The 13095-nt window shown below is 36.9% G+C and overlaps 1 protein-coding gene across 1 annotated transcript; it reads left to right on the forward strand.

Moving 5' to 3' along the window:
* Positions 1-2424: 2424 nt before the first annotated feature.
* capza1a (capping actin protein of muscle Z-line subunit alpha 1a) lies at positions 2425-12354 on the forward strand. The gene is made up of 9 exons (XM_027146774.2): positions 2425-2519; positions 7085-7148; positions 7391-7442; positions 8020-8077; positions 8260-8466; positions 8724-8803; positions 9192-9342; positions 10599-10661; positions 10810-12354. The coding sequence occupies exons 1-9, from the start codon at positions 2487-2489 to the stop codon at positions 10948-10950; spliced, it is 849 nt and encodes a 282-aa protein (XP_027002575.1). The 5' UTR covers positions 2425-2486; the 3' UTR covers positions 10951-12354.
* The last annotated feature ends 741 nt before the right edge of the window (positions 12355-13095 follow it).

Here is a 13095-nt window from a genome sequence, read left to right on the forward strand (position 1 = left end):
ATATTGGATAGGTTAATAATTTAACAAGACTGATCTTAAATGTACATTTTGTGCTTGTTTGTGTTAACAAATAAAGTCAGAAATAGTCCTGTAGTATTTTATTGCATTGTTAAGTGATTGTACACTTTTATGTGGGAAACCTGTGGGACTTTTTTTTTTTATAAGGGAACGCGAAATAATACATAATTTATAATTCCACAAAAGCTCCACCTTTAAGAATATGTAATTATACATACAATGTGTGTATATATACAGTATATTTATAGTGGACTTGTTCATTCAGCTTGCACATTTTTTTCAATGCCACAGCCTTGCCATTTACTTGTACTTTTCAACAACACATCTCTGCACTGCTATAGCCTTTATATTTATTTAGTGTACATATGTTTACATATATGTTACATGCTGTACATATGCTACATATTTATCTGCACTTGTCTACTACTTTCTTTCTTTCTTTCTATCAATAAAATTGGCACAATGTCAACAATGTAATAATTTCACTTTTTTTCTTTTAAAAGTATGGCCTAAAAAACTTCCAGGATTGAAATCCACCCTGAATGACTTGAATATTGATATTATCAAGCAATATGTGCTCTTTGTTTAAAAGATTAATTTTATGATTTTTTTTACTTTTTTGTTTCATTCACAATTTGGTCTATTTACACTTTGGCTTTATAATTCCAACATCACCTACTATGCTGTTTGAATGCCTACTAAAGGTTCTTTTAGTGGAAACTCATCTACTACCTAAAGAGACCTACTGTATACAACAGCAAATTAGTCCTGAGGATTGTTTAGTTCTCTCACTTTCTCATCTGTTCACTCAAACAGTAAGGTTTCCAAAGCTTAATTTTTGCACTGGTCTTCAGAAACATGTCTGTAGTCAGAGTGCACCAGAACATATAAAAGGATGACACCAGAAAGTGGTGAAAGTATCAGGAAGTAGTGTGTGATATGGAAGTTACCACAGGACCACAAACATGTTAAGGCATTATTAACTTTTGTCCTGTGTATTTTACCATTCACCCAGACGCCCCCTGGCCGAGGCCATCTCCTGATTGGGTATTTAAACTACCCGAGTGTCCTTTGGTCTGCTGGCAGTGCCCAAAAGCCAAAATCAATCTGGACTGTGCCTACTTGAAAATGCATGGTGATTGTACTGGTAGGTCCAAGGTCAGTTGTTGTTTAATAGAATAGAGGGTTTTGATTTCTAAGTGGTGTTAAGGTTAAACAAAAAAGACATGATGATTCAGGAGATATGTAGTGACAGTGGAATAATTAGGCAGAAGTGAGTTTATGTTTATCATTTTATAAAGTGTTAAAATATATTATAGGTGTTACCTTTAAATACCCAAACACATATAATTAACTATTTGCCTTTATACAGTTTTTTTTATTGTTTATTAATTTGTAATACATTTCTTTTAATGTTAATGTTTCTTTTAATGTTAGTTATTGGTTTTCTTACATTTGAAGTTATAAGAAACACAAAGAGATACAGCACCCACAATAAGAGGAGGAACAAAAACAAAAATGAAAGCATTATTGTTGTATACAGAGCAGATCGGCCATAACATTATGTACAGATCAGCCATAACATTAAAGCCACGGACAGATTACATGATTGTCAAGGGGTTGAATATATTAGGCAGTAAATGAATAGTCACTTATCAAAGTTGATGGCTAGATGACTGGGTTTAAAAATCTCCAAAGCTTTATGTCTGTTGGGTGTTCCCAGTATGCAGTGTTTAATACCAAAAGTGGACCAAAAAAAAGTAAACCAGTAAACAAGTAAGATGGTCATGGGCACTCAAGGCTCATCGATGTGCTTATGGAGTAGTTAGTTGGCTTACCCTTCATATACAAGCTTTTTCCAGTTTGAGCTTTTTTGAAACCTCTCTTATAAATGGAAAGACCTTTCTGAGGAGTTTATACAGCTTTGCAAGCCTTGCACCCTCATCCAGATTTCAGAACAGGAAGTCATTTTCTTTGCCTCTTTTTCAGTCATCTTCAACATTATTCTCTTTATTATTTATATAATAGTTAAGCTTTTCTTGTTTGGGTGCTGGCACAGAGTCATCGCTGAAAGTGAACTTGTGACCTGTATGTGGTGTGAGGTTGAGATTAGTAAAGTATTGAAAATTATTTCCATAATAATAATAATTGGCAGTGTACAATGTTCAATATGTTCTTGCAGTGAATGCAGAAAAGACCTTCTTTCATTCTTTGCAGTGTTTAATGGTCAAATGTATTTTCTTTCCAAAAAAATAAATCAAAAAAAAAAATTGAAAAAAAAAGATTTTTCTTTAATATTGTGATGTCAGAGTTGTATAGGAATAGGTGATTACATGATGAGGTGTTTAGTTTCTTGCAATAACTTGAAACTTGAATTCATTGTCTGCAATATATATCTTTGTTTTTAACTATTCGGTTCGTCGAATTCCCATGATGCATTTTGACAGGGTTGGTCCAGCTGAGCCAAGATGGCGGACGAACAGCTCACTGATGAGGAGAGGGTACGATACAATCGATTAAAAAAACTTTTAAACTTCTTTTTCCTCTGTTGCCGTTTATATAGATAAGTGGTTTTCGTTTTTATTTACGTTCCTGGCTTGTTGCAGCTGCGGGATTCGTGAATGTGCAGAATAAATATGACTAAGCGAGCTAGCTAGGGTTAGCATTCTGCACCGTAATATGAGACGAGGACCGTATCAACTAACGGCTGGTGTTCAGATCGCGTCCTGGTGGATGTGTAGTGCACTAAATAGGGTGTGGACGGCATTAATTTACGCGTATGAAGTGCTCTAGTGTGGGGAACTCAGAAGGTATTTGGGACGCAGCCATGCTAGTTCTGGGTGGCTAGTAATCAAACTCAACCGCTGTTGAGTTTAACTGATCAATGCAGTTGTATAGTTTAAGAAAACTCATAATTTAATGCCTTATGTTGCGAATAAACTAGTTGCGATGGTTTGGGTGGATCCACACAATTTGAAAAAGAATTCTGTTAGCAGATTTGACCATTTTTGCAATTTAGTTTTGTTTTTTTGTTTTTTTTTAAAGGTGAATTTGAAATATCTGATTTTCGACGTTTGATTGTACTGATGCGGGTGTAATGTAGGTGTTTATATAACTGCACGATTGAAAATTGTATGAGACAGAAAAGTTGTTTTGATCATTTTGTGCTAGCCAGAAGGATCACGCACATGACTACTGCACTGTCCTAAATTACTTTATTGTCTTAGTGCTACTAAGGTTCCTTTCTTTTGGCTTCTTTATATTTTCGTTTTTGTTGCCCAGAAACTCATTTTACTAAGCTAAAGTTTGTCATTGTAATTAAAGTGTGGTGAAGTATTTCCCTAGTTACAGCATTTCTCAACTCTTCTCTTAGAGTAATCTTTATCTGCAAAATGTCACCAAGTCTTTCCTCTCATTGTATGTAAATGTAACCATTTGACTGTGGCAACACCTGCATTTTGTCTCCATATCTCAAACAATAAAGTGGCGTAATTAAATTTTCTGTTCCTGCTTTAAGGGCCAAGCATAATTTTTCAAGTCCACTATGTTTCTTTAATACTTGATACAATTCACAACTGCATACAATACAATACAGTGCATTAACTGAATCTTTTAATACTGCTAATCATGTTTAAAGAATATCACTAGACAACTATCCATTACCCCTTCTCCTGTTTTTATATAATCTGTTTGATTTCATCCCTACTGGCCTTTGTGTAGATCCTCAGCTGTGTCTCATTGACCCAGCCCTGTGTGTACATGTTGCTACACGCCTTCCTCTTTCCATCCCTCTGTGTCTGCAATCTGCTGTGCACACATTCTTTTCCACTGCTTAGCTTTGCTGTTTCCCTGCACGTTTTTGAGATAATTATGTGGTTAGATTCATGTAGAGACCAGCAGAAACAGGCTGGGGTATTTCAGTTATTCTGTCTAATTATATTTAGAGCATGTGGTCTTAGCTCTTCCCTTATTGTCGAGTTCTAAACTTTAATGCATGTTGGATATACATTAATAGTGTAATAATTAAAACATAAAAGAAATAAAACATTTTTAACAAGCAGAGTAGAGACATTTGTTAATTCTCCTCTTTAAAAAAAACGCTAACAGATACACATAGCAAGTGTTATATGAATTTTGCCTTAGCATGGGTTGATAATTAATAATAAATTGATTAGTTAACACACTGAAGGCTTGAGTCTCCTGCACAGGCTTTTGTAATGGATACTCAGAAACCCACATGATTAAGCTAGAAAGTGCAAACTAACTCAAGTAGTTTGCTAGTGAAGTAGTAGGGAATATGGTCATGTAGAACATTGTGTTTGTGCCCATTCAACAAAACATTACATTGTTTGCTAGTGTTTAATTAAATATCTGTGAGGTTTGTCCTCATATTCGATGCCTAGGACATTACTTGAGTCTGAATAGTGTGGAAATGTGGTGTTAGTGTTATCAGGAGATTTATGTGCTTTACATGTTGTTCTGCTCGGTTTTGAAAGTTTCCTCATTACTGTGGAATTATGGTTGTGGGTGATGTGTGTGATAGTTAAGCATATAGTTAAGATAGTGTGACATCAAGCACATTACATATAAATATGTACACAAAATGGAAACTAAGGACACAAATTGCTAGTGCTTGGGTTAGGGTTGGAATGAAACTAGGCTAGTGTCCATGCTGTGAACTCACTGGGCTTTGTTTGGTTAATGTAGACTCGGGAACACTTGGTGCTTGTTGATTTATGTTCACGTTTTATTTAGGCATTTTATTTTTGACAAATAGATGAAAACCAAAAATCTAAGCTTGACTTTGCAGATAAACAGAGTCATTTGTTCTCTTGGTTTTGTTCTGTTATTGCATTTCTGTCATGTCCTCCTGGCGTTTCACATTAGGGAGGGTGTGGGGTGGGTTTTTTGTTTTGTTTGTTTTTTCTCTCGCTGGTGTAATTTCAGGCTTTCTGACTTTTCATGGTGACTAAAATCTTAAATGATACTATTAAATAGATGTGGAGGGAAAATTCACCATTATCCAATCGACATTGACACTTCCAATTAAAAGTTTCAGGAGTATTTCTCAGCCACTTGGCCACAGTATGTCAAGTTCATTCAGTCAAACCTGCCTATCTGTTTGCTGAGGAAAAAGTATTTTTAGATGTGTGTAGGGTTCAGGCACTTTTTTCCAGTGGCCATATAATCTATTTTTCTATATAATCACATTTTTTTCAGTGCAAGTTATGACACCTTCCTGTCAAGCATTTCATGTAGGTGTGTGTATCACACAGCTGTTATGTCACAGTGTCAGTGCATTTAATGTGTAGAGTTCCCCTAACCCTAACCCAACCGGTAGTGCTTAGCGTTATCTTTTCAGGAAATTCGTCCCTGATTGGTTATGACATATTTTTATGGGAAACATTTGGCATCAGCATTCTACATATTCATATTCAGAAATGTATAAAATTAAGCATCTTTCACTGTTTCTTATTTATATAAGCTTTTGTTCTTGCTGCTGTTGCTGCTGTGTCTGTGTGTGCAGTCATACAGAACTGTGCCAAATGTTCTCGACATCAAGTGTATGTCAAAAAACAAGGCTGTCTGTAGATCACTTCCTGTCATCTCACTTCTGCAAAAGATTTTGAACACTGCAAAAACAGCAGCAGTTGATTAACACATGCGTAAATTCTCATCTGTGCGAGAGGAAATAACTTGTCAGCAGGATTTGGCAGTAGTCCTTTTAGCTCACTGGGCGAGAAAAAATAAATAAACACACAAATGTGTGTGTGTATATATCTGTGTGTGTGTGTGTGTGTGTGTGTGTGTGTGTGTGTGTGTGTATATATATATATATATATATATATATATATATATATATATATATATATATATATATATATATATATATACACACACACACACACACACACACACACACATATGTATATATCTGTGTGTGTGTTTGTGTGTGTGTAATATATATATACACAAACACACACACACAGATATATATACACACACACGTGTTTGTGTGTTTGTTTATTTTTTTCTCGCCCAGTGAGCTAAAAGGACTACTGCCAAATCCTGCACATATATATATATATATATATATATATATAATGTTTGTATGTATGTATGTATGTATATGTGTATATATATGTATAAAACTGTTGAATCACAATGCGCTCAGTCTTCCCAGTATTAGGATAATAACTGAAGCGATCTTTCCTGTGTTTATCTTTTTTATGATTAGAGGGATTTTAGCACTGTTTGCTCTTGTCTGCTTATCTGAGTTAAGTTTGTCTAACTTGTTGTGTAATGGAAATGAAAACCGCTCAGTCTCAGAAAGTGCAGCGAGAGAGCAGGCAGCTTCTCCAGGTCTTTTGTAAGGGGGAAGCCTTGTGAGTCCGTCCGTTTGTACTGTTTTATACCCTTGCTGCCATGGTGCCAGAGGGGAGGGAATTGTGGTGAGGCCCTTAGCTTATATGAGCATTGCTAAGAAAAGCTCTTGCCCTTCTAAGGAGTGGCCTATAGAGCTGAGACCAGAGAGCACATGTCAGTGTCTGGCAGCATCTCAGATCTAGTTGAAATAGAAAATCATGAGATGCTTAACCTCTTGTAAGACAAAAAAACAAAACAAAAAACAAAGCTGTAATTTACATTAAGAAAGTTTGCATTTCCTGTGTTTTATGGCATGTAGGGGGCAACAAACCAAACTTACTGCATAGCACTTTATAGTATTCCAAAGTGAACCTGACTAAGACAAAGCAAGTATAGATGATTAATGAAGTTAAACACGACACCACGCGAACACCACGTATGCTTTTGTGTAAATGAGTGCGGTCTTTGTTTATGCGGCATGCTTTATATCAAAACCTACAAAATAATAACAGATACTTTGAAAAAGTTGAGAGGAATGTATAAAGGCAGCTTTTGGGAACTTGTGCTAACATGCATTACTCTGCTTTATTCATTTTTTTCCAAATATAGTTTGCTAAATATATATTGAAAACAATATATTATTTCTGTTGCCTGTCAGACTGTCAGATTTGTTTTTTTTTTTGGTTTTTTTTTTCAACAGGTTCGCATTGCTGCCGGTTTTGTCGTCCACGCGCCACCTGGAGAATTCAATGAAGTTTTCAACGGTGAGAGAGGATTAAATCAGCTAGGAATCATTTCTGACAGAAACTGATGATAATGTGATTCGTCTCTGTTGATGAAAGACAATAACTATTCAATTAGACAAAGCTTCATGTTATAGCAGGATCCAATTGGTGGTTATATTTCTGCTTGAAATTGAAAATGTGTTCAATTTCTATATTTGTGTACATTTGTGTAACAAAAGGAAAAAACCCCAAAACACTGAGAATGTTAAATGTGATTTTAGATGTCCGACTACTGCTCAACAATGACAGTCTGCTCAGGGAACGGGCGGCTCAGTGAGTATCTATCTATCTATCTATCTATCTATCTATCTATCTATCTATCTATCTATCTATCTATCTATCTATCTATCTATCTATCTATCTATCTATCTATCTATCTATCTATCTCTCTCTCTCTCTCTCTCTATCTATCTATCTATCTATCTTTCTTTCTTTCTTTCTTTAAACAAATGTACATTTCAGTTTGACTGTACTGTCATTAATTCTGAACTTAACCTACAGTATGTTCTACAACTAATCCCAGTCCAGAACGTAACCCCTCATTTTGAAATTTATCAGCTCATTCAAGGAAGCTTGGGTTTTATTGAATTGATAAAAAGGTTTCTCACATAGCAGTTCCCACCATTTTATACATTGATTTGACTTCCTTTCAGGTCCCTGTTTTGAGAGGAAATGTCTCTTATGTCTTAATACTGGCCAGTGAAGATTATACAGTACAGTTCATCTCTTTGCTTTGATGGTTCTCTCTAAGGTTATTTCAGTCCCACGCAATTTAGGAGCGAGATAAACTGTTATTTTTTTAATGCTTTGACTGAAATGACTTTATTTTCTCCTCCTCTGCGTGAAACAGTGCCTTTGCCCAGTACAACATGGATCAGTTTACACCCGCCAAACTTAAAGAAGATCAGGTAATATACACTTTTACATTCATTTGATGGTAATTAATATAATCATTTGTTGGCCTGAACCAGTGTCTCTATCCTTTGACCAATTTGTCACCATTTTTCACAAATGTATTTAAACAAAACTGCCTCTACATGAATAAGCGTCAGTATTAATGGAGTAACGATAATCTCCTGTTAAAATGCAGGTGTTGATCACAGAACATGGAGACCTGGGAAACGGGCGCTACTTTGACCCACGAAATAAGCTGTCGTTTAAGTTTGACCACCTGAAGAAAGAAGCCACTGAGCTGAAAGCCTATGAGGGTGAAGCAGCTCTGGAGCCATGGAGGGATGCGTGTGACACTGCCCTCAGGGCCTACATTAAAGATCACTACCCTAGTGGAGTGTGCACTGTGAGTAATCTACATCCTCTACCGGTCTCTCCCTGATGCATCCTCTACCTACATCCTCTACCGGTCTCTCCCTGATGCATCATTTCTAGCCATGCATCATTTCTCTTTTATTACTACTGGGTTCCGCGTTAAGCCTTTTCCCTCTCTCCGTGTGGTTATATTATTTCTCTCTTTCTTAGGCAATTTTTAACATTTTTCCTGAACTCTTTAAAGTCTTCAGTGTTTGTGCACTTCCACAACCGTCTCATGTCCTGTAGGTTTATGGGAAAACTGTTGATGGCCAACAGACAGTCATTGCCTGCATTGAAGGACATCAGTTTCAACCCAAAAACTTCTGGTAAGGCAGCATTCATTCTTTGTGTCTCTGTTTTGCCTAACAAACCATCTGAGGAAATCGCTGAGGTGGTGTGCGTGTGTGCGTGTGTGCGTGCGTGTGTGTGTGTGTGCGTGTGTGTGTGCGTGTGTGTGTGCGTGTGTGTGTGCGTGTGTGTGTGCGTGTGTGTGTGCGTGTGTGTGTGCGTGTGTGTGTGCGTGTGCGTGTGCGTGTGCGTGCGCGTGTGCGTGCGTGTGTGCGTGCGTGCGCGTGTGCGTGCGTGCGTGTGTGTGTGTGTGCGTTTGCGTGTGTGTGCGCGTGCGTGTGTGTGTGCGCGCGCGCGTGCGTGTGTGTGCGCGCGCGTGCGTGTGTGTGCGCGCGCGTGCGTGTGTGTGCGCGCGCTTGCGTGCAGGAACGGTCGCTGTCGTTCCGAGTGGAAGTTCAGCTTGTCTCAGGGTACGACTCAGCTGGTCGGCGTCCTCAAGGTCCAGGTGCATTATTATGAAGATGGCAATGTGCAACTTGTGAGCCACAAGGACATTCAAGAGTCTCTCAACATTTCTGTGAGTTACTACATGAACTTTTACATAACTTTTACATTCTCAGGACGTATGGAACAGGTTACACATATGGACTTATTGAACTTGAACGGGGGTGTTCATTTTTTGTTGGATATTGCAATTTAAATAACTACATTTTAAAAATCTGTTGTACTGAGGGTGTATTTTAAATGTAATATTTACACTACACCTGTAGAGGAAGCAGGGTTAGCCACAGATGTGTATATCTGGGTGTACTAGTCCCATGTTTTCACATATTTAACAGGCTTGTATTTAATTTCTTGTTCTTACATACAGTTCTATTTAAATGTTCCACACGCTTTCTGCTAAAGTGGATCTCAAAAGCAAATGAGCCACTGGACCTAATGGATAATGTCATTCAAAGTTTTTAATTGACAATACATATGATTTGGCTGTGGGGCAAAGCTACAGAGATGTTATGGTTAAGTATTATAATTGTAAAAGGGGTGAAGAAAACAACAAGGAGATGGAACTTTGTTGTAGCATCAACACCAACTTATGCTTCATACCATGTGCCTCCATGTCCTTTAAATGGTCTGCACAGGCATAACACATGTACATACTTATTTTACAATAAGGGTTATACGGTAACTATTTTTCTGTCAATAATTAAGCCGTATAACATGACTGTCTATAACAGTGCATAAATTAACAGTTAAACTTCATTTCGAAAATGTGTTGCACTGATGGTGTATTTTTAAATGTAATATTTACACTCAGTGTAAATGCTACCTGAGCCAAATAAGGTGTTGGTCTTCCAATCGGAAGGTGTTGAGTTCAAATCCCAGGTAAACCAAGCTACCACTGCTGGTCCCAGCCATCAGTCACTCAGCTGTATAAAATGCGAGTCACCCTGGATAAGAGCATCTGCTAAAGGAAATGAAAATGTAAATGAACGGAAATGAAAATGTAAATGAACAGCATTTGTCTGGCAAAGAAAACTAGATACGAACAATAGTTTGTTGTAGCTTCTTGTTGAATATCTCATGATGTAGTTATTCCCCTTTTGCTATAATAATAACCTCCTCCACTCTTCACAAGAGCCTTAGTGAGGTCAGGACATGTCAGTTGAAGATGCCTGGGTATGGGATGCTTCCTAGTACACAGACTTTTAGCCATATTGTGAACCTGTGAGAAATCAGAAATGAATTTGCTTCTGGCAGAATTTCACTTCACACCAGTCAAGTTCATTTGAGTTTCTTCACGCTTAAGTTGTGCTTGTCCATATCTCTTAACAGAATCCGAAGCAGACTGCTGAGGAGTTTGTTAAAGTTATTAACGATGCAGAGACTGAATACCAGGTAGGACCATGTCATTTGTTTTTATGTTTTTGTTAATTTGCTGATTGTGCACTACTACCTTTTCACTGCCGTGTGTCTGGAAGACGTCTTCTGTTTTGCATTAAATAATGAAACCAAAAGATTTTTTTGCCTTTCCTATGTCTCCCAGACGGCGATCAACGAGAACTACCAGAACATGTCGGACACCACCTTCAAAGCCTTACGCCGACCGCTTCCTGTCACCCGCACCAAGATCGACTGGAACAAGATCCTCAGCTATAAGATAGGCAAAGAGATGCAGAATGCTTAGCGCTGAGCCGGCTTGCCTTTCCCTCTGCTCACAATACAAGGCGAGATAAGAGCTGCGGGGGGCCTGGGCTTGAGCGCAAGACTGGGGCCAGGTTTGGGCACAGGCACTTTGGACAAATGTGCTAAGAAATGTCCTCGCTTTATTTTTCATTTCTTTTTTTCCCCCTAATATCCAAGGTTTAACCTCAGCTAAAGAGACTGCCTCCTTTTCTGTATTGTCAGAAGGCTGTGAAATTGTTCTATTAGGTGTATCAATAGTCCTTGCTGTTAAACTGATACCTCCAGCAACACCAGTGCCCAGGGTCAGAAATGTTATACCCCAATATTACACATTTTACACATCACTCTGAGAGGAGTTTCTGGACACCAATCCAGCCGTGTCCTTGACCAAATGTTTAATCTTGCTAATGAAAGTTTTTTTTTTTTTTTTTTTTAAAAAGAGTTTAATAGAGTTTAATTTTGTAACCTTTCTTGAAATATATTGATTTTAATCCAAGGTCCCAAAGTTTTTTTTTCCCTTCATAAATCTTCTGTCTCTTGCAGATGGAATCAAAGCCTGAAGAGTATCTTTGTATGGTGATTACTGCTTAGCTTAAAGGCTTTTTTTTTTTTAAATATATAAATAGCCTTTATACACCTTAAATACCATTTACATGAGCAGCAAACTTGATTTGGATTCTAAAAAACACTGAACATCAATATTTTCAATAGTCTTTTTTATATCCACCTCATTTTAATTTGATTCCGTGATGATCTTAAACTAATCTGCAGTCCAAACAAAAATTATTTCAAGTTATATGTTCAGGATTATGTCTTTATTTGTGTTAGTGTTATACCTTTCTTAATATAAGCTTGATCCAGGACCTGAAAGATAAATTCTTAAATTCTTGATCCAGGACCTCGTGCACACTGTTAAAGCACCACAAACAAAAATGACTGCTTTCGGAATATATTTTGTACAATGACTAACAATTCTGGATATCGTGTGAGGTGTGGTGTTTTATTTCACCAAGCAAATGGTTTCTCTGTTTTTGTCCATGTATGCATTTGATGACTGTTCTGTGCCACTGAGTTTAATCAACACCATAATTTCTTCTCTGGAAGCAGTGTTTAGAGATGGTACTTCTTAAATGTACTGTTATTTGTTGATGAGATTTGCCAAAAAAAAAAACAAGGGAAAAAAACACTTATGGTCCACAATTTCAGTGTAAGGATGGATTTAAAGCCTCTGCCTCTTATTGGAAACGGTCGCAATATCGCCCTCTGGTGTCTCCAACTGGTAGCATTACTGTATTCAGTTCCAGGGTTTCGCCTCATTTTCTGCTTCCTGCCTGAGCAATTATTGCTATTTTTTACAAAGTGTATGAACAAATAGGATTCCAGAAAAATAAAGTATTTGCACCAACTTGTGTTTTTTATTATGGACTACATTTTAAAAGGGACGTTTTCAATATTAGAGAATGGTTTAAAGGCTTTAAAAGTGGTTAAATATCAGGCAAAATTAATTAATTAATCAATTAATTAAACAAACAAACAAAACATTACAATGGATTTAAGGGAGGAAAAAATAAAAGTTTCAGAAAGAAAAAGATTTATAGCCCTTTTTTTTTTACAACCTAGTGCCTTTCTGTAAGAGCTGCAGTGTGTGTGACAATTCTGCTTGATTAAAAAATAAATCCATAATTATATTAATTCTTAGTTTATGTATTTACTGAATTAATAAATATACATTCAGAATGATGGAAATACGTTTTGTACTTCAAATTTTAATCATGCACCTTTAGTGTAATTCTGTTTGTCAAAACATTTCTGAATTTCATAACATTCAGAATGTGACTTAATTTCATTTACATTTCTTATGTGTGATTCTAACTACAATAAACCAACCATGCTTTAGGAGCACAGCTAGACTGGTTCAAGCTGACAGGAACTTTAATAGTAACACAAATAAGTGCTCTTTCAGCCGTTTTGTGCAGAAAAGCATCTCAGGACAAACAGCATTCAGGCTGCTGATGGTGTAATGATGTGGAAAATGTTTTCTCGGTACACTTTGGGCCTCTTAATATCACAGTTATTTTATGGTCACAAATGCACCCACCTTATAATGGCTGTGCCAAGTGTAAAGTGGTTTTATTCTGTTGTAAAC

Source organism: Tachysurus fulvidraco, chromosome 5 (assembly GCF_022655615.1).
Source record: "Tachysurus fulvidraco isolate hzauxx_2018 chromosome 5, HZAU_PFXX_2.0, whole genome shotgun sequence".
Lineage (NCBI taxonomy): Eukaryota > Metazoa > Chordata > Actinopteri > Siluriformes > Bagridae > Tachysurus > Tachysurus fulvidraco.